General features: G+C 36.2%; 1 protein-coding gene across 4 annotated transcripts in view; it reads left to right on the top strand.

Moving 5' to 3' along the window:
* FRAS1 (Fraser extracellular matrix complex subunit 1) overlaps positions 1–26,313 on the top strand; it is a 637,413-nt gene that overhangs the window by 320,687 nt on the left and 290,413 nt on the right. For all 4 annotated transcript variants that reach the window (XM_056803248.1, XM_016423079.2, XM_007495970.3 and 1 more), the window contains one exon: positions 6,750–6,890. In XM_056803248.1, the coding sequence (XP_056659226.1) occupies positions 6,750–6,890 (141 nt within the window). The remainder of the gene's footprint in view (positions 1–6,749; positions 6,891–26,313) is intronic.

Genomic DNA, 26,313 nt, shown 5'->3' with positions numbered 1-26,313 from the left:
ACTACTCCACTTTCAGCTGTAAAGAATTATGCACCACCTTTTACTCCCTCCAAGTCACTCTTCCCTTCACAAGCTGAATCTTGTTTGGTGGGGTGGAGTAGGGTTAAGTAGCTACAGGTTTGGCACCATTTCCTTTCTTTTAAATATCTAATTGAACAGATATTTTTGTAAATAAATTAATTTGCTTTAGGTAAAAGGGAAGGACCAAAATAAATTCTTGGTATTTTGATCCACTTCAGGGTTGCTAGGATGGCATGAGGGCCTCTAGGCAAAGAGTTTTAATTAGAAAAATCAAAGGAGGCAGAGGAAACCTACCAGTCATGTGATGGAATATCTGTAGGCATGTACTGAGTAGACTAATATGACTTGCTTTTGTGTTAAATAAAAGACATAAAATTTGCATAATTAAGAAACATGTATTTCAAGATATATAATTACTTTTTTAACTCTACAAGTCTTTGGATAAGAAGTACTAATAACTTTAGGTAACTCCATTTTTTGGTCTTTTTTCTCTTATTGCTGGTATTTTGTTGTTGTTTTCGCAGCATGGATGTCTTTTAAATCCCAATATTTCTAATCTTTTTTTGTCTTTTGAGACTGTTTTCATCTCTCAGCTATTCTTCTTTTTCATCCATTCTATTATGTTTTATGACCTCCATACCTTCTCTTTGTTCTCTGTTTTCTGACCTGATTTCTCATGCTCTCTTTTTTTCTTATCATTCTTGGAATACATTCTTGCCATTGTGGTGGGTTTCTCTTTGGTTCTTCTATTGATGAATTTTATTGAACTTTATATTTTTCATCATCATTCTTTCATTTATGCTTTCTCCAGTAGAAGCCAAAATATTTCCTATATGTATGAATAGGCTAAACCCATTTGAGTGGTAACAGACTTCTAGGAGGCTCTACTTTATCTTGGGGAGTCACCTCTGTGCAACAATGAAACATATATGGAGACTAAAGATAGAATCTTATAAATGAAACCACCAGATGCTATATAAGAGGTTAATGTGGTAGCCAAGATCAGCACAGCAGTTATAAAACTGAAAGAAAAAAGGATCAGAGGCAATAATAGGGCAGAAATGGAAGTCAAGGATCACAAGACCAAGGTGACCACTGGTTTCACAAATCAAAAGTAAAGACCCCCTCAAATGAGAGAGTATTTTTTGTAAAATCCTTATCATAGTTCCAGGCACAAAGTGATTTAAAATTTTTATTTTCCCCCCAATTACATATAAAAAACAGTTTCCAATATTAAAAAAAACAACTCATACCTTCCATCTTAGAATCAATACTGTGTATTGGTTCCAAGAATGGTAAGGTAGCCAAGGGTGGTTTGGTGGCAATGGAAGTTAAGTGACTTACCTAGGGTCACATAGCTAAGGAAATGTTTGAGATCAGATTTGAATCTTGGACCTCCTGTCTCATTTGGCTCTCAAAGCTTCTGAGCTGCTGTTGCCCCCAGTTTCCAACATTTTAGTCTCAAAGTCTCCCTTTTTCTCCCTTCCCTGTTGATATGGCATGCAGTAACATATAGATTTTATATGTGCAATCATGTAAAACATTTTTCCATATTAATCCTTTTGTAGAGGGAAAATTGAAAAGAATCAATGAATGAAAATAAAATGAAAAATATTTGGTTTGATCTAGATTTATACTTTTATCAGTTCTTTGCAAGCATGTGTCATTTTTTATCATGAGTCTTTGGAATTGTTTTGGATCATTGTATTGCTAAGACATAGCTAAGTTATTCACAGTTATTCACTGTAAAGTATTGCCATCACTTTGTACAGTAGTATTCTGGTTCTACTCATTTCACTCCGCTTCAGTTTGTGTAAGTCTCCCCTGGTTTATCTGAGCTTCCCTTGCTCATCATTTCTTATAGCATGATAGTATTCCATTACAATTTTGTAGTTCATGTAGTATCACTTACTCAACCATTCTCCAATTGTTGGGTATCTCCATACCTTCTAATTCTTGCCCCTGCAAAAAAGAACTACTTTAAATATTTTTGTACATATAGGCCCTTCCCTTTTTTTTAAAATTATTTCTTTGGAATACAAACATTAAAGGTATTTCTGTATCAAAAAGTACATACTATTTTATAGCCTTTGGCTTATGAAAAACTTTTTGTTCTATTTTGATTACTGTTTATTACATTCCATTCTATTTCCCCATTTATATTCTCACCACCACATACCCCAATTTGCCCTCTTTCCTATCATCCCCCCCTCTTATCCTCTTATCTTCTCTTATCCTCTTTCCTTTCTGTATTCCTACAAGATAAAATTGATTTCTAGACTCACTGATTATATATGTTTTTCCCTTGTTGAGCCACTTCTGATGAGAATTAGGTTCATGTGCTCCCCTCCCCATCTCCCCCATCTTCCCCACTATAAAAGTTCTTTCATACCTATTTTATGTGCAATCATTTACAACATTCTATTTTTCCCTTTCTCCTCCTCCCAATGCATTCTTTTTTCTCATGCCTTAATTTTTTAAATATCATCCAGTAATATTCAACTCACACCCTTGTCCTCTGTCTATGTATATTCCTTCTAACAGAGTTATAAGAATCACTTTCCCATGTGCAGATGCAAACAGTTTGAATTTATTTCTCTTTCTTTTTTATACCTCTGAGTCTTGTGTTTGATGGTCAAATTTTCCATTCAGTTTTGGTGTAATCAAGAATGCAATTACATTGAATTTTATTGGATTATTGATTCTTGGTTGAAGTACTAGTTCTTTTGCCCTCTATATATCATATTCCTGGTTTATTTTAGAAGCTGCTTGTGTTATTCTGACTGTGGCTTCATAATATTTGAATTGTTTATTTTTGGCTGCTTACAATATTTTCTCCTTGACCTTGGAATTCTGGAATTTGGCTGTAATATTTGCCAGAGATATCCTGGATATGCCAGATATGCCAGAGATACTAAAAGTGTCTCTTTCAAGAGGCAATTGTAGATTCTTTCTATTTCTATTTTACCTTCTGGTTCTAGAATGTATTATAATAGAAAAGAGTCAGTTTTCCTTGATAATTTATTAAAAGTTGATATCTAAGCTCTTTTTTTTTAAATCATAGCTTTCAGGTAGTCCAACAATTCTTAGATTGTCTTTCTTGGATTTATTTTCCAGGTCACTTGTTTTTCCAATGAGGTATTTCACATTTTCTTCTTTTTTTATTATTTTATTTTTACTTTATTTCTTGATGTCTCATTAGCTTTTACTTGGCCAGTTCTTCTTTTTAAGGCATGAGTGAATTTTTGTATTGCCTTTTCCATTTGGCCAATTCTTCTTTTTTTAAGGAGTTGTGTCTTAAGTGGATTTTTGTGCCTATTTTACCAATGGCCTTACTCTGTTTTTTAAGATATTGATTTCTTCAGTATTTTTAATGCCTCCTTTAACAATCTGTTTAATCTTTTGGCTTGATTTTCCTGTATCACTCTGATTTCTTTCCCCAATTTTTCTTCTACCTTTCTTATATGATTTTTAAAATACTTTTTTCTCCATTCATTCTTTTGGGGTGTGAGAGCAATTTATATTTTTTCTTGGAGGCTTTGTCTACAGCAGTGTTGACTTTGTTGGCTTTTTTGAGTTTGTGTTTTTTTCTTCCTATCACTAAAATAATTTTCTAAGTTGAGTTTCTTTTGTTGTTGTTTACTCATTTTCCTGCCTTCTCCAATTCTTTTAACTTAAAATTTTGTTCATGTTATATTCTATAACTGTGGTGAAGGAAGCACTGTTTCAAACTTCAGGTTCCTTTTGCTGTTTCCTTCAGAGCTAGCTCTGGGGATTATAAGCTGTCAGTTCTTTCAAGGTGGTATGATGAAAGGAGAGTTGTAGTTAATAGTCTCCTGGTTTGTACTCTGGTCTATGATTAACCACAAACTCTCTTTTTCCTCTTGCAACTGTGACCAGGGTCCTCTGTGGTTGGAAGAGTGTATGTTGGTGCTTCTTCTCCCCCTGACACTGCAAACTGGACCTGCTTATGGGCAGTGCAACAAGAGTCTTGCTCCCAGAGCCAGCAAGAGGACCCCAGTAACCTTCTGCTTAGTTTTCCAGCCCCTCTTACTGTCTGTGGCTGAGAACTCTGAAGCCTTGGCTGCTGATCCAATTTCCCCAATACCTGTTCCTGTGGTGGTATCTGCCTTGGCATGTTGCTCTCCTCTGCCACCCTGGTGCACCAGATCTTTTGTGCCAGCTGTCTAAGTTGTTTTGGGTTGAAAAAATATTTCCCTTTGTCTTTTTATAGGTTATGCTGCTCCAGAATTTGTTTTGAGGTGCTATAAATTTTTGAGGGGTTATTTGGTATATTGTTTCTGTGTTTCAAATAGGACATTTTTTTAGGGAAGGAGATATTGAAGAGGCAGAATAAGATCATTTCACCATGCCAACAATTTTTGAGCAGGTTAGAATGAATTTGTAATCTTATCAGTTTTAGTCTTCTATTCATCAGTTTATACTTATCCAACAAGGGATTCATGCACCATGCCAAAGGTCTTCCTTTATTTTATTCTTATTCTACTTTGGGTTATGTGTTTTAGCCTGCTCTCACCTACCACTACCCTCTGTGATGCTCATTTTTAATTCTTAAGCATCATTGGTGTTACAGTTCTTACTAGAGACTGCAATGTCAGGAAAATGACTGCATTGAAAAGAGGTGCCTTATTTTCATGGGAATCTTGGGATAAGTAATATTATCAATTGGTCTAGAATTACACCAGAAATTCAAGGACAAAAAAATGAAAAGTCCTTTCTAACCTTTTAGTAAACTTATAATTTTTACTTGATTGAGTACTTAGACTATTCTGGAGGGACAGAATTTTTTCAGTTTTTTTTCATGCTTGTTTTTTCTCAAATAGTCTGCCTCAGAGATGAGTTTGAGAATGATGAGTAAAAAATACGACTGAAAGAAGCCCTTTAATTTCAATTTGTAAATTTTTGGTTATAAAGATATTTTATTTTACCAGTTATATGTAATAACAAATTTCCACATGAATTTTATGAAGTTATGTGATCCAAATATTCTCCCTTCCCTCCCCATTCCTGGTGCTGGCAAGCAGTTTGACATGTATTATCATGCAAAACATATCTCTATATTGTTCATTTTTGTAAGAGCTATATAAAAAAGAAAAAAAACCTTGCACAACCCCAAAATAAAAACCCAAATAAAATGAAAAATGTATGCTTTCATCTGCATTCCAACTCAAACCATTCCTTCTCTGGAAATGGCTGGCATTCTTTGTCATAAGTCCCGCATTGTTGAGAGTAGCTAAGTCTATCATAGTTGATCATTCCATAATATTGCTGTTTCTATGTACAATGTTCTGCTTCTGTTTATTTCACTCTACATCAGTTCATGTAGATCTTCCCAGCTCTTTCTGAAATCATCCTCTTCATTTTTTCTTACAGCAATATAATATTCTCTCATATAAATTTGTAATTTTAAAAGAAAATAGCTTTTAAATATTATGAACTTAATAAACCACATGATAAACATAACTATAGACAAAGAAGAGAGGAAGAAAGATTATTTATTAAACCATATGTATTATTTAATAAGACAATCTGTTATATGCAGCTTGTTTTTTTAAAGTGTATAACAGATTTAGTTTATTAGTTCTAGCAGTATCTTGCTTGTTCATGTCTCCCTTCTGACCTCATCTTGTTATTTAATTGATTTTTTGTCTTCTCATTTTTCATCATCCTCATCACTATTTTCTATTCTCCCATAACTACCCACTCCTGCCAAAAGTCATCCATCCCTTGTAACCTATAAGAATATATAGGCAAGGATATGGAATACACACATCATTATCATCATTCATTTTCTGGTGCTCTGGTTGATAATTGTTTTGATCTGAGTTCTTAAAAAAGTTTTAAGTTCTTTGCATTTGCAATGTCATGATATAATTTTGTTCTCTTAATTCTGTTCATTTTCTTTTGTGTAATTTGAGTTTACACCTTGGGTGTCTCTTAATACATAAGATTTCTTCATGGCATTTTGCTCATTTTCTTTAGCCTCAATTCCTGATAGGGGATTTTGTGCCACAACCAGGCTCTGTTACCTTCTCTACTGTTGGAATGAGGGTTCAAGCATAATTCCTGGGCAGTTTATTGTCTGGTTTCCAGCCTGCTCACATGAGTTCACATTGACTTCCTAGGTGGGATTACTCTTTTGATTTCCTTAGGCTTCTTATCGCCAATTTGTGAAGTATAGGACTGAATAGAGGTTCCTAATATTGGGTTATTTTGCATTTATTGCTCTTTATTTGACTCAGTGTGCCTTTAAATCTTTGCTAGAGCATATTTTGGAGAACTATTCTTCTCTGTGACCTTTCATAACATTTTAATTCTTATGACCCTACTTTTAATTTTTACTCTTTATGCAAATCATGGTTTACAAATATGTTGCTGTATATTTTAACTTCTCTGTAAAGATGGACTTGAGAAAGGAAAGATTTGATGCAGGAAGACTTACTGGGAGATTGTTCTAGTGGTCTGAATGAACATGAAGTATGTCTGGCCATGGCTTTTGGCTATGTGATTAGAAAGAAGGGGATGGATATGAGAACTGTGGTGGCAAAATTAATGACTTCCTGAGTCTTGCTGAGTAGGGGAGAGATAGCTATCTTGGTTTGAAAGAGGCTGATTTGAGTTATCCCACTCCAGAAGAGTAAAACCAGGGTGTACCTGCCATTTCTCTTTCCTTTTTAAACACTACCCTTTGCTTTGTCTTTCTCTAGCTTGCCATGATTCCTGTTTGGGTTGTCAAGGGAAGAGCCTAGACAATTGCACATCCTGTATACCTTCCCAAGTCCTCTTGGATGGCCATTGCTTCCCTAAATGCCCAGATGGATTTTTCAACCTGGAGGGTATCTGCTCTGGTAAGTATTGCTTTGCATTTTTCATGTTATTTCATTTGTATGGCATAATATTATTCCATTACATTCACTTACTACCATTTGTTCCACCTTGTGGTCCCAATTCTTTCCTAATTCCAAGAAGTTCTACTGGGAATATTTTGGTCAGTAATTTTTTATCTTTAACTTCTTGCCTGTTAATGAGATGGATGAGTGAAAGGGTAGGAACAATTTATTCACTTTGGGAATATGCTGTCATTGTCCTCTTTATTTTGCAAAGAGCTTAGTAAATATTTGACAAAAGTAATAACTTGTATTTGTGTAAACATTCAATTCAACAATTCAATTATAAATTTTTCATATATTAAGGTTCTATACTGGCTGCTTGGGCTATAAAGGCAAAAGAGAAATATTCCCTGCTTTCATGATGTTTATATTTGCTAGGAGGTGAAGTTGGGCATGGGTAGGGGGGAGGGCAGAATGGAATAAAATATGTTCAAGACAAGTATAATAGCAGGCATTTTTGAGATGAGAGGGAACAAAACTAGTTGGAGGAATCGGCAAAGGCTCCTTCTGAAGAAAGCCTTGAAGGAAACAGTCTGGAAAGTGGACTTAGGAAGAGAACATATTCTAGACCTTGGGAATTGTGCAAATACAGGGCGGTAGGAATTTTAATGCCACTCCAGGGGAAAGCTAAGTCTAATTTTGTTGGAAAACAGAGTATCTGAAGTAGAGTAATGACAAATATGGTCAGCTTGGTGGCACAGTGGATAGAGTATTTGGCTGGGCATCTAGAAGAGTTCTTTTACTGAGTCCAAATCTCATCTCAGACACTAGCTAGGTGACCCTGAGCAAATCATTTAACTCTGTCTCTGTTTCTTCATCTGCAAAATGAACTAGAGAAGGAAATAGCAAGAAACTCCAGCATTTCTACCCCAAAAACCTCAAATAGGTTCGTAAATAGTCAGAAATGACTAAACAACAAAATGTTGAATATAACTGGTAAGGTAGGAGGAGTCAGTTTTGTAGGGTCCTAAATGCAAAGCTAAGAAGTTTGAAGGTTTAAGGGAGGGAGGACAATTAGGAGACTATTAAAGAAGCCTAGTGAGAGATGAGAAGGGCCACAAACATAGTTCTACCTGTATAACTATAGAAAAGGAATCTTTAATAATGTGGTGCAAATTTAATTGCTTATATTGCTGTTCAATACTGTTTATAAGAAATAATTAAAACTATTAAAATGTAAAGTAGGATCATCAAAACTTGGCAACTTTACTGGATATAGGAAATGAAGAAGAAGGAAGAATTAAGAACTGTTCCAAGGATGGGAAAATGGAGGTGCCCTAAGTGAAAACAGGGAAGTTTGGAGAAATTAATGGTTTAGGAAAAGGGTTCTTTACCTTTTTTTGTCTCATGCATTCCTTTTCAGAATAATATTTTTAAATTTATATGAAAAATGGCATTATAAAGGAAGGCAGTTATTGAACCAGTTATTTAGATATCTGGAAAAAGAACTAAATTCATGTGCCTTGTGTTTAAAAAAATTTTTTTTTTAAATGGAAGGGATGTACCCCATTGGGAGTCTTGGACCCCGAGGTATTGGAGAACAGATAGCTTTTAATGTTAACTCAATCAGGTAATACAAAAGGAATAATGGGCAGGGAAGAATGGGAAAAGAAAAGTGGGAAAAGGGGGTCCCTGTCTCTAAACCCTTTTCCTCCTTCCTCGAGTTTGGGGGGAACTCAGGCTTTGGCAACCTGAGTCCCCTGAGAGAAAGTCAGGTTGTCTCATCCCTGGGCAACAGGAGCTGAGGTAAAGTCTGCTCAGGTTTCTCTTCAGAAAGGCCCTTCAATTGGGAAGTGTTGGGGGAAGGATTTCCAGTCACCAGCAGGAAAAGTGGGTAACTCCTCAGGAGAAAGTCTTTATCCGTCTTCTCTCTTTGATGTCTCATGATGGAGAGACCCTCACTGCTCTCTTACCAGAGTCTTCTCTCCTCTGGAAATCTACTCCTGGGACCCCTGCCCCGTTGAGGTGATCAATTTCACATACTCTTCAGTCTGGCACTTTTTCTCTAGTGCCAGCCTCTGTCACACTTGTGTTAAGAATCCTTGGTTTAGGTAAAACTGTGAATTTGATTGTCTGCTTTTCAGTTGGAAAAAAAAATAGAAAAGAAATTGAGTGTGGTTTTGAGATTGTTAATGTGGTGCTTGTGAGATTTGGGACCGGAAAGGAAGAATAAAATATTAAAATGATTAAAAATTGGGGGTGGGGGGACATACTATGTGAAAAATAAGTAGGAAAAGAATCTGAAGAGTTCAAGAAGAACCCTACTGGTTGTTAGGAGATTAAAGGGTAGAAGGAAATCACCCAGAAATTAAAGGGAAGAAGAAGAAAAAGACTGAATACTTATAGCTAAGAAACAAAAATGAGATTCTTTCTGAAGAAGATGGAACTATATTGCCCGAGGGGAAGCAGATCCTTGGTCTTTAAGTAATAAGGTATATTTATAGGTGCTCTCAAGTAAGCAATCATGCAGCAAGGTCAGAGGCAGAAGGGGTTCCTAACAGTGATTATTGGATTCTACAGATGCTAAGTAAGGCAAATTATTTCTTCTCTTAACCAGAGAACCTACAGAGACTTGTCAAAACAGATGACTCCTACCCCATTTTAATGATTCAAGTGGGCTTGAATGTTATTGCCAGAAGGAAACCAGAAAGCATTCTATATTGTGAAATCCTGGGCAAGAAACAGAAGACCTTAGGGGAAGGATGTGTTGGAGCCAGCTCCAACTGACTATCAAGATCCAATTGTTAAATTTTCAGGGAGTGAACATTTGCACCTTGGAAATCAGCAACCACTGTTCCTCCCTCCCTTTCTCTCATTCTCTGTCTGTGTCTCCCCACCTCTCTCCCTCACTCTCCCTCTCTCCCTCACCTTCCATCTCTCCCTTTCTCCCCCTCCCCCCCCTCTCTTTCTCTCTCTCATATTTTTGTATCTATGTCTTTTGTATCTATGTCTTCCTCTCCTCAAGCCCCTTTGTATTGTAAGCTCTTTGGTTTCCCATGGTGCTGACTTATAAGAATATTGTTAAGAGTGCTACTAAGGTAAGCTTAGGAAAGAAAACTTAGAATTATCAAAAAAAAGTGTTAAAAATCTATATTAAGGGAATAAAGATGACTGAAGAAAGGGCAAGACTGTTAGGAATATAAACCACATTGATGGAAGATGACAGAGAGAAGACAGACTTCCACCATTCTTAATTTTGCTTCAGTTTTTCTTTCATTTTTAAAAAATCTTACCTTCTGGGGGGCAGCTGCGGATCTCAGTGGATTGAGAGCTAGGCCTAGACATGGGAATCCTGGGCTCAAGTCTGGCCTCAAACACTTCCTACCTGTGTGACCCTGGGCAAGTCACTTAACCCCCATTTCCTAGCTCTTACCACTCCTCTGCCTTGGAACCAATACACAGTATGGATTCCAAGATGGAAGGTAAGGGATGAAAAAAAATTTTTTTTAATTAAAAAAACAAACAAGTCAAGATGGTGGCCTAGAAGGAGCAGAAGTTCAGACCTCTGAATACCCTTCCTTACCGATCACAAAATGAATGCTCCTAGGGGACTGAAAATCAAACTTAACAACAAGACAGAGCCAAGGAACTCTTCTGCTGGAATTAATTCAAAAGGTACGACCCCCTGAAAAGCTGGAATCCGAGAATAAACGGGATTAAGTGGAAGGCAGAAGGAAGGTCCCAGGACCCATCCCCCCTCCCAACTAGAGAGCTGAGACTCCAGTGACAGTGGGAACTTCTGGGCAGGCAAAGGTGCTGGTCTGGGGGGGGTGAACCTTGTCGGCAGGGCTGTGCCAAGTTCAGAGTGTCCAACAGAGATGGTTGGGAAAGAGTTAGAGAGGGAGCATAGACCTGGCAGTCTGGCCAGAGCTATGGAGATTCTCCATATTTGCTCCAGATTTCCAGGAGCTTTTGGACTCAGAGCACACCTAACCCAAGTAAGCTGAACTTAATCCCATCAAAAGTCTCCAGAATTCAGGGAAGCCCAGGCTCCACATCCATCCTCATTGACTGCTGGACTTTAATCCAATCAAAAGCCTCCAGAGGACAGGGAAGCTCAACCCCCCAACAACCCTCCCCCAGCAACTACACAGAGAGACCTTCTGTTGAAGCTCCAAGACAGGAGGATGAAAAAAGCCCCCAAAACAAACAAACAAATAAAAAAAAACATGAGGAACAAGAGCACAGACAAATATAGGCAGTGAAGGAGGGGTGAATATGAGCAAACAACAGAAAAAGAAGAAAGAAATTACAATAGACAACTTCTATTCAGCAAACAGAATGGAGGGGAGAAAGATCAGCAAACAATAAATCAGAAATCCCAGCGAATTGGATACAGGCTGTGGAAGAAATCAAAACACAATTAAGAGAGGCTGAAGACAATTGGGAAAAAAAAACTTAAAAACTAAGATTAGTAATCTGGAAACAGAGGCACTTGAACTAAAACAAGAAAATAGTGTCTTGAAAGCCAAAATCAACCTGCTGGAAAATGAGGCAAAGGAGATGAAAGATGAGACAAAGGAGATGAAAGACGAGGTAAAGAGAATGAAAGATGACCTTCAGAGACAATCAGACCAGAAGGAAAAGGATGACCAAAAAGCCAGAGATGAAATCCAGTCTTTAATAACCAGAATACAACAACTGGAATTAAGTGGCGTCACAAGGCAGCAGGACACTATAAAACAAAACCAAAAGATTGAAAACACTGAGGAAAATATGAAGCATCTCTTTCACAAAACAGAGTTAGAGAATCATTTGAGAAGAGACAATTTAAGAATCACTGGTCCAGAAGTCCATGACAAAAGAAAAAGCCTGGACTTAATACTACAGGAAATTATTCAGCAAAACTGTTCCGATATCCTAAAACATGAGGGAAAAGTGGAGATTGAAAGAATCCACAGATCACCTCCTTTATTTAATCCCCTATTGACAACACCCAGGAATGTTATAGCCAAATTCAAGAACAATCAGACCAATAAAAAGATATTAAAAGCTGCCAAGAAGAAGTCATTCAGATACCATGGAACCACAGTGAGGATAATGCAGGATCTGGCTGCATCCACACTGAAGGATCGAATGGCATGGAATATGATATTTCAGAAAGCAAGGAAACTAGGTCTACAACCAAGAATCAACTACCCATCAAAACTGACTATATTCTTACAGGGAAAAGTATGGTCATTCAACAAAATAGAAGAATTCCAAGAATTAGTAAAGAAAAGACCAGACCTTAACAGAAAATTTGCTGTCCAAGCACAGAATACAAGAGAATCATCAAAAGGTAATTAAAAAAAGAGGAGAAAAAGAAACACAAAACAAAACAACAAACAAATTAAGAGATTCAATAAGTTAAAATATGTATTCCTATAAGATAAGAGGTCATTGGTAACTCTTAAAAACTGTTGCTATCACCTGGGCAGCTAAAAGAATTACACTTAGAGGAAACAGTGACAAACTGTATAGGATGAAAGAACAAGATGTTAAAAAAAAATATATATATATGCATATATATGCATATATATATGTATATGTATATGTGTATATATATATATATATATATATATATATACACACACACACAACTAGAGCTAAAAAAAGAGGTTAATACCAAAAGAAATTGGAAAAGAAACAAATGGGGGTAAATTTATATGTCATAAAGAAGCTCATGTTGTGAGGGGAGAACATCAATACACTGGAAGGGTAAAGAGGTTGGAGATAGGAAATACTCAACTCTTACTTGCTTTGAAACTGAACCAAAGAGGGAAGAAAATCCAATTCATTGGGGCAGAGAACAGATTTGCGCCGTATAGGGGAGTGGAACGGTAACAAATGGACTGGTGGGGAGGAAAGCAGTACAAGGGAGGGAGAGGGTGTGGGAAAATTTTAGAAAGACTACCGGGAAAATAAGGGAGGGGTAGAAAGGGAAGTAAAATTAGGGTCGGAACTAGGGGGACTGACTATAAACAAACATTGGTGTAGAAGGAAATAGTGAAAGAAGAAAAGACAGGACCAGGAGTAGAAATCAAAATGCTGGGAAATACACAGCTAGTATTCATAACTCTGAATGTGAATGGAATGAACTCACCCATAAAAAGCAAGCAAATAGCATAGTGGATTGGAATCCAAAACCCTACCATATGTTGTTTACAAGAAACACACATGAGAAAGATCAATACTCATAGGGTGAAAGTAAGAGGATGGAGCCAAATCTATGAGTCACAATCATGATATCTGACAAAGCCAAAGTAAGAATAAATCTAGTTAAAAGAGATAGGGAAGATAATTACCTCCTGATAAAAAGCAGTATAGACAATGAGGAAATATCTGTACTGAACATGTATGCACCAAATGCCATAACATCCAAATTTCTAAAGGAGAAACTAGAGGAGCTCAAGGATGAAATAGACAGAAAAACTATACTAGTGGGAGACCTGAACCTTCCTCTATCTGAACTAGATAAATTAAACCAAAAATTAAATAATAAAGAGGTAAGAGAAGTGAATGAAAGCTTAGAAAAATTAGAGTTAGTAGACATGTGGAGAAAAATAAATAGAGACAAAAAGGAATATACCTTCTTTTCAGCAGCACATGGTACATTCACAAAAATTTACCATGTATTAGGGCATAAAAACTTTGCAAACAAGTGCAAACGAGCAGAAATAATGAATGCAGCCTTCTCAGATCATAATGCAATGAAAATAATAATTAATAAGGGTACATGGAAAGGTAAATCAAAAATTAATTGGAAATTAAACAATATGATTCTCCAAAACCGGTGAAAGAACAAATTGTAGAAACAATTAATAACTTCATTGAAGAAAATGACAATGATGAGACATCCTTTGAAAACCTATCGGATGCAGACAAAGCAGTACTCAGGGGCAAATTTCTATCCTTGAGTTCATATATTAACAAAATAAGGGCAGAGGTCAATGAATTGCGCATGCAAATTAAGAACCCTCAGATGAAGATTAAATTAGAGTTCCTAAAAATGAAAGGAGAAATTAATAAAATTGAAAGTCAAAAAAACTATTGATTTAATAAATAAGACAAGAAGCTGGTACTTTGAAAAAACAAATAAAATAGACAAAGTACTAGTCAGTCTAATTCAAAAAAGGAAAGAAAAAACCAAATTGACAGTATCCAAAATGAAAAGGGAGGCCTCACCTCTAATGAAGAGGAAATTAAGGCAATCATTAAAAACTACTATACCCAATTATATGGCAACAAATATGGCAATCTAGGTGATATGGATGAATACTTATAAAAATATAAATTGCCTAGACTAACAGAGGAAGAAATAGATTACCTAAATAACTCCATATCAGAAAAAAATTGAACTAGCCATCAAGGAACTAATCCTAATATTATAAAAACTATTTGACAGAATAAGCCAAGAAGGAGTTCTACCAAATCCATTTTACGACACAAACATGGTGCTGATCCCAAAGCCAATCAGATCAAGAGTATAGAAAGAAAACTATGGGAGTTCTATGAACTCCCTGATAAAATGGTGTATAGATAATGAGGAAATATCCCTAATCAACATGTATGCACCAAATGGGATAGCATCCAAATTTCTAATGGAGAAATTCTAATGGAGAATTGAAAGAGGAAATATATAGTAAAACCATACTAGTGGGAGACCTGAACCTACCACTATCAAATTTAGCTAAATCTAATAAAAAATAAATAAGAAAGAGGTAAAAGATGTGAATGAAATCTTAGAAAAATTCAAATTAGTAAATATATGGAGAAAAATAAATAGGGACAAAAAGGAATACACCTTCTTCTCAGCACCACATGGCACATTCACAAAGATTGACCATTTACTAGGTCATAAAGATATGGCATACAACTGTAGAAAAGCAGAAATAATAAATGCAACCTGTTCAGATCATAAGGCAATAAAAATAACAATCAGGAAGGGTTCAAGGAGAGCTAAATCAAAAACTAATTGGATATTAAATAATAGGATTCTCCAAAATCAACTAGTCAGAGAACAAATCATAGATACAATTAATAATTTTATTGAAGAAAATTACAATAAGGAGACATCCTTTCAAACTCTATGGGATGCAGCCAAAGCAGTACTCAGGGGAAATTTTATATCTTGAGTTCATATATTAACAAATTAGGGAGGGCAGAGATTAATGAATTGGACATGCAAATTAAAAAACTTGAAAGTGAACAAATTAAAAACCCGCAGAAGAAAACCAAATTAGAGATTCTAAAAATGAAGGGAGAAATTAATAAAATTGAAAGTGATAGAACTATTGAACTAATAAATAAGACTAGAAGCTGGTATTTTGAAAAAAAAAACAAACAAAATAGACAAAGTACTGGTCAATCTAATTAAAAAAAGGAAAGAAGAAAACCAAATTAACAGTATTAGGGATGGAAAGGGAGAATTCATCTCTAATGAAGAGGAAATTAAAACAATCATTAAAAACTACTTTGCCCACCTATATGGCAATAAATATACCAATCTAGGTGATGTGGATGAATATTTACAAAAATATAAATTGCCTAGATTAACAGAAGAAGAAATAGAATTCTTAAACAATCTCATATCAGAAAAAGAAATTGAAAAGGCCATCAAAGAACTCCCTAAGAAAAAATCCTCTGATGGAATCACAAGTGAATTCTATCAAACATTCAAAGTACAGCTAATCCCAATACTATATAAATGATTTGACATAATAAGCAAAGAGGGAGTTCTACCAAATTCATTCTGTGACACAAATATGGTACTGATCCCAAAGCCAGGCAGTCCAAAAACAGAGAATGTAACCTACAGACCCATATGCTTAATGATCATACATGCAAAAATCATGAACAGGATATTAGCAAGAAGACCCCAGCAAGTCATCACAAGGGTTATTCACTTTGATCAGGTGGGATTTATACCAGGAATGCAAGGATGGTTCAATATCAGGAAAACCATCCACATAATTGACCATATCAACAAGGAAACCAACAAAAATTACATGATTGTCTCAATAGATGCAGAAAAAGCATTTGACAAAATATAAGACCCATACCTATTGAAAACACTAGAAAGTATAGGAATAGAAGGATCCTTCCTAAAAATAATAAACAGTATATATATAAACCCATCAGCAAATATCATCCGTAATGGGGATAAACTAGATCCATTCCCAATAAGATCAGGAGTGAAACAAGGATGCCCCTTATCACCTTTTTTATTCAACATTGTACTAGAAACACTAGCAGTAGCAATTAGAGAAGAAAAAGAAATTGAGTGTATTAAAATTGGCAAGGAGGAGTCCAAGTTATCACTCTTTGCTGATGACATGATAGTCTACTTAACAAATCCTAGATAATCAACCAAAAAGCTAGTGAAAATAATCAATAATTTTAGCAAAGTTGCAGGATACAAAATAAACCCACATAAGTTCACTTAAAGAATCCTAGAGAATCAACCAAAAAGCTAGTGGAAATAATCAACAACATTAGCAAGTTGCAGGATACAAAATAAATCCGCATAAGTCATCAGCATTTCTATATATCTCCAATCCATCTCAGCAGCAAGAATTAGAGAAATTCCATTTAAAATCATCCTAGACAACATAAAATACTTAGGAATCTATCTCCCGAGACAAACACAGGAACTATATGAACACAACTACAAAATACTCTCCAAACTATTAAAACTAGATCTAAACAATTGGAAAAACATTGATTGATCATGGGTCGGATGAGCTAAAATAATAAAAATGACAATCCTACCCAAATTAATTTACTTATTTAGTGCCATACCCAATAAAGTTCATTTGGAGGAATGAAAGATCAAGGATTTCCAGGGAAATTATGAGAAAAAATGCAAAGGAAGGAGGACTTGCAGTTCCAGATCTCAAACTATACTATAAAGCTGTTGGTCACCAAAACTATGGTACTGGCTAAGATACAGAAAGGAGGATCAATGGAATAGGCTTGGGGTAAATGACTTCAGCATGACAGTCTATGATAAACCCAACAATCCCAGTTTTTGGGAACAAAACCCACTTTTTGATGAAAACTGCTGGGAAAATTGGAAGACAGTATGGGAGAGATTAGGTTTGGATCAACATCTCACACCCTACACCAAGATAAACTCAGAATGGGTGAATGACCTGAATATAAAGAAGGAAACTATAAGCAAATTAGGCGAACACAGAATAGTATACGTGTCCAATCTTTGGGAAAGGAAAGACTTTAAAACAAAGCAAGAGCTAGAAAAAAAATCATATGTAAAATTAATGATTTTGAGTACATTAAATTAAAAAGGTTTTGTACAAACAAAACGAATGCATTCAAAATTTGAAGGGAAGCAATAAATTGGGAGACAATCTTCCTTACAAAAACGTCTGACAAAGGTCTAATTACTCAAATTTATAAAGAGCTAAATCGGTTGCACTAAATATGAAGTCATTCTCCAATTGAAAAATGGGAAAGCGACTTGAATAGGCAATTTTCAGTTAAAGAAATAAAAAATATTAATAAGCACATGGAAAAGTGCTCTAAACCTCTTATAATCAGAGGAATGCAAATCAAAACAACTCTGAGGTATCACCTCACACCTAGCAGACTGGCTAACATGACAGCAAGGGAAAGTAATGAATGTTGGAGGGGATGTGGCAACGTTGGGACATTAATGTATCGCTGGTGGAGTTGTGAATTGATCCAACCATCTGGAGGACAATTTGGAATTATGCCCAAAGGGCGATAAAAGACTGTCTGCCCTTTGATCCAGCCATAGCACTGCTGGGTTTGTACCCCAAAGAGATAATAAGAAAAAAAGACTTGTACAAGAATATTCCTGGCTGAGCTCTTTGTGGTGGCCAAAAATTGGAAAATGAGGGGATGCCCATCAATTGGGGAATGGCTGAACAAATTGTGGTATATGTTGGTGATGGAATATTATTGTGCTCAAAGGAATAATAAAGTGGAGGAATTCCGTGGGAACTGGAACAACCTCCAGGAATTGATGCAGTGTGAGAGGAGCAAAACCCGGAATACAATGTACACAGAGACTGATACACTGTTGTATAATTTAATGTAATGGACTTCTACATTAGTGGCAATGCAATGACCCTGAGGAAATCTGAGGAACCTATGAGAAAAGCCTCTATCCACATCCAGAGGAAACACTGTGGGAGTACAAACATCAAAGAAAAAGAACTGCTTGAATATATGTGTTGAAGGCATATTGTTGGAGATGTAGACTAAGTGAATATTCTAGTGTAAACAATAACATGGAAATGGGTTCTGATCATGGACACGTCATACCCAATGAAATTGCATGTTGGTTGTGGGAAGTGTGCGTGGAGGGGAAGGATGGAAATAATGTGATTATTGTAACCAAGGAATAATGTTCTAAATTGACTAAATAAACTTATTCAAATGTGAAAAAAAATAAAATGTCCTGCTTTGTGGTAGGTAAAGGAAACATAAACAAACAAATAAATAAATGAATAAATAAATAAATATAAGAAAACAAAGAAACTCACCTTTCGTTTTAGAATATATATTCAGGGGTTACCCAGCTATGAAGTGTCTGAGGCCCAATTTACAACCAGGACGTCCTGTCTCTAGGAGTAGCTCTAAATCCATTTAGCAACCCAGCTGTCCCCAGTTAAGATACTTTTAAACAAAATAAACCTTTCTTATGTTTAGGGTTATAACTCTCTTCCTCCCCCCCATAAAATTTGTTACAAATATTAACACATTTTTTAAATTCCTGCCATGTGTCAAGCATTGGACTTTGTTTTAGGGATAGAAAGACAAAAATTGGTTCTGCTCTTAAGGAAGTTACTAGTCATATGGAAAAGACAGAAAACTGTGAATTAGATGATATTATAACTGTTATAGACTTATCCAGCAATCTATGATTAGGTCCTCACAGAGGCACCCCAGGATCCCTTGCTTAACCCTGTGTTCTTTGATATGGTTGTGGAATCAAAACCACTCTCTGGTCAGGAGGTCAAAAAAAAAAAATCAGTGTCTTTTATTAGCCAGCTAGCTGGTTGGGAGAAAGTTTCCTTACAATACTGTTCTAATGAGCCTCAGCATCCTAGGTTTTTTATATCCTGTTCCAAATAGATAAGAAGAACATCACAAGGAGAATGTAAGATTATGAGTCATGACTTCCTGAGTACAAAAATGGGTATATCTTATGGTTGCTGAGGCAAGAAGAGCAAGTAATAGGAACAGGCTACACAGTATGGATGGAGGGCACTTCTTCCTGGGGAGTGATTTTAGGCTAATCCAGTTCCCAGGGAGTTTAAATTGATGGCTAGGATAAAGGTACATCACATCTTCAGGGGATACAAAACCAACCCTTTGGAATATGGCATACATGTACACTGGAGACCTTGAGAGGGACATTGGACTGTAAGGTGAAATGTAAGTGTAAATGTGAAGCCTTATTCTTGATTTAAAATAAAAGGTTGGGCAGCATGATTAATTAGTCATCAATTTTAAAAGAGCCAAGGGGTTTTTAATTGACTAGGACCTCGCTATGACGCAACAGTGGAATATGATAACCAGAAAAGCAAATGTGACCTTAGGAGACATTAAGAGTCCCAGGGTGGGGGCAGCTGGGTAGTTCAGTAGATTGAGAGCCAGGCCTAGAGACAGGAGGTCCTAGGGTCAAATCTGGTCTCAGACACTTCCCAGCTGTGTGACCCTGGGCAAGTCACTTAACCCCCCTTGCCTAGCCCTTACCGCTCTTTTGCCTTGGAACCAATACACAGGAAGGGTTAAAGTAAGGGTTAAAAAAAAAAAGAGTCTCAGTGCCAGGAACTATGGAGGGTATAGTCTGATTGTACTCTTTTGTGGTTAGACTTGGTTTGAACCATTGCATTCAATTCCTGGGATTTATAAACTGGAGAGTTTCCAAAAGATGGTGACAAAGATGGTGAAGGGTTTTGAATTCATGGCCCATGAAGATTAATTGAAGAAATAAGGAATGTTTCTTTTGGATAAAAGAAGCCTTGGGAGTGACAGGATCACTTGTTTTCATGACACAGAAGAATTTTTATAGAGAGGCAACATGCCCTTCTTGTCTCCAGAGTACAGAACCAGACATCCTAGGTAGAATTTGCAGAAGGTTTTATGTTATATAAAACTTTCTAACCATGATGGCTATCCAAAGGAGAGTTACCTTTGGAGATAGTTTATTCTGCCATATTGGAGAGTTTTCAAGTAAAGGTTGAATGATGACATATTGGATATGTTCTAGAGAAGGAGAAATTCTTGGTCAGATATCCCTAAGAATAAGGGGTATGCTGGAGGCAGCTCATACCAGCTCACAAGAACTGATTATTAAAATTTCATTCTGAGTATTCACAATGTAATCTAAAGTATCCTTTGAAATGAGCAAATATCACAGCTCATTTCTTTGTTTTGTTGATTGCCTAGATGTAAGAAAGTGATATGCCATAATGTACATTAAATTTTGTCATATAAACAATTCCAACCACTCCTCACACAGCTAGTGGTTAAATATCTACTACTATACCCCTGGATGGAGGGGATATTCTCTTCCACCTCTGAGATTCAGCAATTCATGTGGCACAAAATGGAAGATGAGATTTGATTTTTTTGGTCTTATCAGTTTACATATTTTTTTAAATTTTATTTACAAATCTGTGTTCCTCAGAATCCTAGTGTTCCTTGTGATATGCATATGGATACTGTGAGAAAATTCAGTGCTAACAATATTTTCCCACTGTTGTTCAATATGAAAATATTGCATACAATAAAGTTTTCATAGGGAAATTACATTGTTCTTTTTTACTCCAAAGTTATATGGCTCTCATTATCTCTATGAGATGCCATGCTCCCAGGATACTTGGACCAATATTCATAGGTTCCATCAATATATTTCATGTCTCAAACCATAATGGCTTGTGAAATGCTCTATTTAATATCAGCTAAATATTATTTCCCTCCAGAACTTTTTTTGTAAAACATTTTTACCCAAAGTATTTAAAAAGATCTACTTATTCTCCAGGTGGATTGTTTCATCTTTATGTAAACTTGTCATGGGAAATATAGCTTCTCTGGATTCTAAATTTTTGTGCCTGTGCTGTTGGTTTTCCTGTGTTGTATTTAAATTTTTTTGAAATCAAAGTTGAATGCGTCTAATTCAAACTCTTTGCACTTACGTCTTCTCCTCACCCACACAGATCCTGGCAGATGGTACCATGGATTAATAGTCTTCTCAGGTCACTGGGAGGATGCTGGTAAAGGGGAAGAAATTGATTGTTGGGTTCATTCTGAAAAGGCAGCTATCTATTAGATGATTTGGTTCCAAATTCCATGCAGAGTGAATGCTCTTGGGGGCTGTACTAGCCTTTTAATCCATTTTTCTTCTCTTACCTTGCTTACCTTATTATCATGGCTCTGCCTGCAGGAGAAGCACTGGAATTTCTCTGAAACCTCTGCTTCTGCTTTCCACGAGCTACCTGCCAGAAAAGAGGATCTCTTCTAACCCTGATCTCATTTCTTGCCTCCCTTCCACCTTCTCCTCTCAGTATCAGACTTGCTAAGATCTTCCCTGCTCTTGGCAAAACAACCTTTTCATTTTCTTCCATAAACTCAGCTCCTGCTGCCTGTTTTGGCAGCATGAGGTACTATTGCAGCTGCATTCTCTTTTTAGACATTGCTCCCTCCTTTCTTTATTGTTCACACCCTAATGTGACTGTTCTTAAAAAAAAAAAAAAGACAAGATACCTTGTCAGCTTGGTATATGTCATGTGAAGAGAGAGATACATGACTTCACATGATTTTTGCTTCAGGAACTGAATTTCAGATTTAGGCACCAGTATGGTAGAGCAATAGGGTAGATCAGAGGATTGGGCATGAATCAGCTCTGCTCCATACTACTTCATGTGAGGTAGTTTGTGAATCTTGGGAAAAAATTAAGCATCCTTTGTTCCATTTAATTTCTGTAAGACAGAGGCATTTGTGCTCCCTAAGTGTAAGGGAGCTAACAATTCTGGATAACTCTAATTGCAAACATAGCTTAAGAACTCATCTAGTTCCTGCTCTACAAAACAGACTTCGCTAGAAACTAATCAAATCAACTGAGAAAGCATGAAATCAGGTCAGAATAGTAAAGTGAATAAGAGACAAATCAGTAGTAGTTTTTTTTTTTTAAGCCATATCTTCCATCTTAGAATCAATACTCTGTATTGGTTCCAAGGCAGAAAAGTAGTAAGGGCTAGGCAGTGGGGTTAGGTGACTTGCCCAGGGTCACATAGCTAGGAAGTGTTTGAGGCCAATTTTGAACCCAGGACCTCCCATGTCTAAGCCTGACTCAATAGACTGAACTCCCCAGCTGTCCCAGTAATATTATTCTTACACACATACATTTTCCGTTGACTAAAGGGGGACTCTCCAACACATATATAAGATAAATCTTAGTTTGGGTTAACAAAAGACCATGTTGTTTATGGAATACTTCTGATGACTCCATCTTCTGAAAACCTCTGCCTTCCTGCTTCTGAGTTTCTCCTCTCTCAGTTTTCTTGGTATAGGCCCAGAGTCTACTGCCAAGTCACTTTGTTACCATCCTGGCTTATAACATAGGGTTGGCAAATTCATAGTCAGAGAATGGGGGTAGGTCTTGCAAGTATATGATCTATTATCCTTGGGGCTTGACACTAAAAAGAAAGGGAAAAGACTCTTGGGCTATCTGGGAATAGATAGAATGAAGGGAAAAGATAGCAGTTGAGATTCCCAGAACTCCACAGGAGATAACATTTAAGAACTACAAAAAAAAAACTCATTTGCATAACACTTTAAAGTTTGAAACATGTTTTACATATATATGTTCACTTTTGATCATGTATGCACAAATACCCAAAGTCTAGACATCAGATAAAATGAACTATAGATTCTAAGGCAAAGGGACAAATTTGGGCTTAAAAGGTTTCAATGAGACTTGTTTAGAAGGAATTCATGACTCAGCCATGTTGCTGGATGGTGATACTTTATTCAAAAGAAACAAGACAGATGGGATAGAGTAGGGTTAGGGAGTGTCAGCCAAATGGGTAAAGTGCTGGGCCTGGAATCAGGAAAATCTGAGTTCACATCTGGCCCAAGGCATTTACTAGTTGGGTGAATCTAAGCACATCACATAAACGTCTTTGCCTCAGTTTCCTCATCTGTAAAATGTCTTGGAGAAGGAAATGGCAAACTACTCCAGTATCTTTGCCCCCTCCCCCCAAAAAAAATCAAATGGAAACACTTGGACATGACTGAAATGACTCATTAAGAAAATATACTCACATTGCGAAATCCAGGAAGCATGATGGAGAATGTTTGGGTCAGTCAAAGGAGAAAGAAACAGAAGGGATTTTTTCATTAGAGTATACTATAGTACAGACTACCTGGATGGAGAAGAAATTGTCACAGAGTTTGGGAAACTGATTTTAAACCTGCCACAGAGGCATAGGGGCATGATGGAGGACTTTCTTTATTTAGACATCTGTTGGACCTCTCTTTCTTTGCCAAAAGCATAGTTACTAATAACTTTTTCACTTAGCTTAATGATCATTTCATTCTTTAAAAGTTGGGGAATAAATAAGAAGTAATTCCTTTCTGGGTCTGATTCAGATCATCAGGGAAGAAATCAGGAGGGAAGTTTGTGTTAAGAGAGAATCTGGGCATGAGGAGGAAAGTTGGGGAAGATTTGTGAACTAAAACATTTCAGGGGAAGTCAGATCTAGAGGTATGCGAAATTCTTAAGAGTGAAATTCTGGACGTAAAGGGAAACAATTCTAGCAAGACATGAAAAATAGTATTTGTCCGGAAAGGACCTATGTTGTTGCACAGAAAATGCACGATTTGGACTTTTAAAAGATACAGAAGATGAAAGCATGACCAGATTACAGAAAAATGACTATAGGAGCATGTCATAGTTGTATAAAAAATAGTATCAAAAAGGCTTAAGCACAGAATGAACTGAGTGTGACAAGGAAATCACTTTAAAAGACTGATATATATTAATTTAAGGTCGCCAAGGAATTCAGCTATGTAATTCCTTAATGAACACTCAAGTCAGCAGTCAACCTTTTATGGAGTTTTTAATTACAAACAGGAGGAAGAAAGGTATGAGAGAGAGAGAGAGAGAGAGAGAGAGACAGAGAGAGAGAGAGAGAGACAGAGAGAGAGGGGGGAGATAAGAGAGAAGGGAATAGGGTTTAAATACCCCCTCTGTTTAGGCTGGGCCAAAAGGCCCAAGCCCTTAGATAGCTGAGGCAAAGAAAAGAGATCAGTCCCTATCACTCATGTGACCAAAATGGAGAAACAGTCTCAGGGGCCTCCACCTCCAGCTTCCTTCAGAGCAAGCCTCTCAGAGCACAACCTCTCAGAGCAAAACCTCTCCCACCTCCCTAGTCCTCAGACCCCGCTATCTTTTAGGAAACCATCCAAGTTCCCTCCCCTCAGTTCTCACATCTACCAATCACTGTCCATGTCTTCCCTGTGCCAATGGTGGCTCTAGCTTAACCCAGGACCGCCCAGAGGTCTGTGGCTTTGCACATGTCTATTGAAGGTCATATTCTCAAATAATTAAATCTTGATCCTTTGCTGCAGCCCTTCCTAAATCCTGTTACCCTGAGTAGGGTGGAGATTGGAAGTTCCAAGACCTGGTTCTGTCATTCCAAGTATCTCTATTGTATCAATTCTAAAATCAATCATGACTCAAAGAACTTCCTGTTCTATGCTTAAGCATAGGTCAAAGCCCTTTCCATTGTTCAGCAAAAGGTTTCTGTCCTAAAGTAATCTTAAGTAGGGAGGAGAAGGACCCTCCCATGCCAAGGGGGGGTTCACATTCCAATAGACTATCAGTAGGAAATTTTTCAAGTATGAAATTTCCCAATGGTGAAATTTCCAACATTTATAAGTCTTAAGAAATTTTAAGTTTTCCAATCCCCCTGATGATCATTGGGAGACTAGTCTCCCCATTGATCATTTAACATAATCAATTTGTAGTTCTAAATGCACTTCTAAGTATAGATATACACAATATTCAATTTTCTAAGAGAAATGAGAATAGTGAGAGAGAAAATAGAAAAGAAAAGAAAGCAAAACCAATGTTTTGCTAGGCGCATTGACAGAAAGCCAAATTAGGGGCAGTCCCTTTTGGCATAAATGTGTACAATTACAATAAATGTTCAATCAAAAGTTCAGTCCAATCAAATCATATCCAAAGTTCATTCTTGATCTTCTTGATGAAGTATAGGGTTTCGGCATCTTTCTGCAACAGTTCATTCTCTGGATATAAAAGTTTCAAGCTTCTTTCTTGAAGATCATTTCTCGAACAGAATCAAAATCTTTGATTTTTTATAACAGTAAAATCTTAAACAAAATTCAAAATTCTTGGATTTTTATAAAAATACAATCTCAAACAAAAAATTCAAAAATTCTTAGAATTTAAATTAAAATACAATCTTAAACAAAAAAATTCAAAAATAAAAAATTCTTAGATTTTAAATTAAAATACAATCCCCCCTGAAGTAAGTATTAAAAAAATATCAAGTTTAGCTCAGAATGCAATGTTCAGTTATGGGGGTGTATGTGTCAATTATCAAAAGAATAGAAAAATAATCAAAAACATAAGAAAAATTCAAAATAGGCCTTGTATAGGTCCAGTTTAAAGTAATTTCTATCCCACAAGTATGTAGGACAGAATGCAGTAATATTTCACTTAGCCATTTGTAGCCAAGACTACAGGAAGTTGCCATAATATAAGAAGAAAAGAATTAGAATTCTATTTTGATGGGGAAATGTCATTCCCTCATCTGATTTTTTTTCCTTCAGGGATATAAGGAGCCAGCATGATAGTCAAGCTTTGTACTTGTTTGAGTATTTCGAAAAGAGTGTAGATACAAGGAAGTCTTACGACTTAAACATAAGTTAAGCGTCACAACCTCGAGTCTCACTTTAATATTTCTTGTGTGCTCTATTAGCACTATTCAGGTTTAGTCTGTGCTCCTTGTTTTTATCCCTTTTCCTGGAATCAGACACAAACATTAATCACAGTCCTATAATATTTTATCAATAAATGGCAGGTTCCCATAGTTTAAAGCTTTTAGGCATATATTGATATTATAGCAAGAGTATATATATATTAACTTGTATTACTGCAGGAAAAAAATAATATTAATATTAATTATGTGTACCTTCAGTACAAAAAATGAGAAAAAAATCAAATATTCTGATCAAAAAATAAAAGAAAAGAAATAAGAAAAATAAGAAAAAAATCAGTAATTCAATATATTCTTGAAAAAATAGCATCCATTTGTCTATGGATTATTATCTCCAATTCATATGATAAGATAGAGTCACAATTCATATGATAGGA

This window comes from Monodelphis domestica, chromosome 6 (genome assembly GCF_027887165.1).
Source record: "Monodelphis domestica isolate mMonDom1 chromosome 6, mMonDom1.pri, whole genome shotgun sequence".
Lineage (NCBI taxonomy): Eukaryota > Metazoa > Chordata > Mammalia > Didelphimorphia > Didelphidae > Monodelphis > Monodelphis domestica.
The sequence above is the reverse complement of the archived record's forward strand: the minus strand, read 5'-3'. Positions and strand labels throughout refer to the sequence as shown.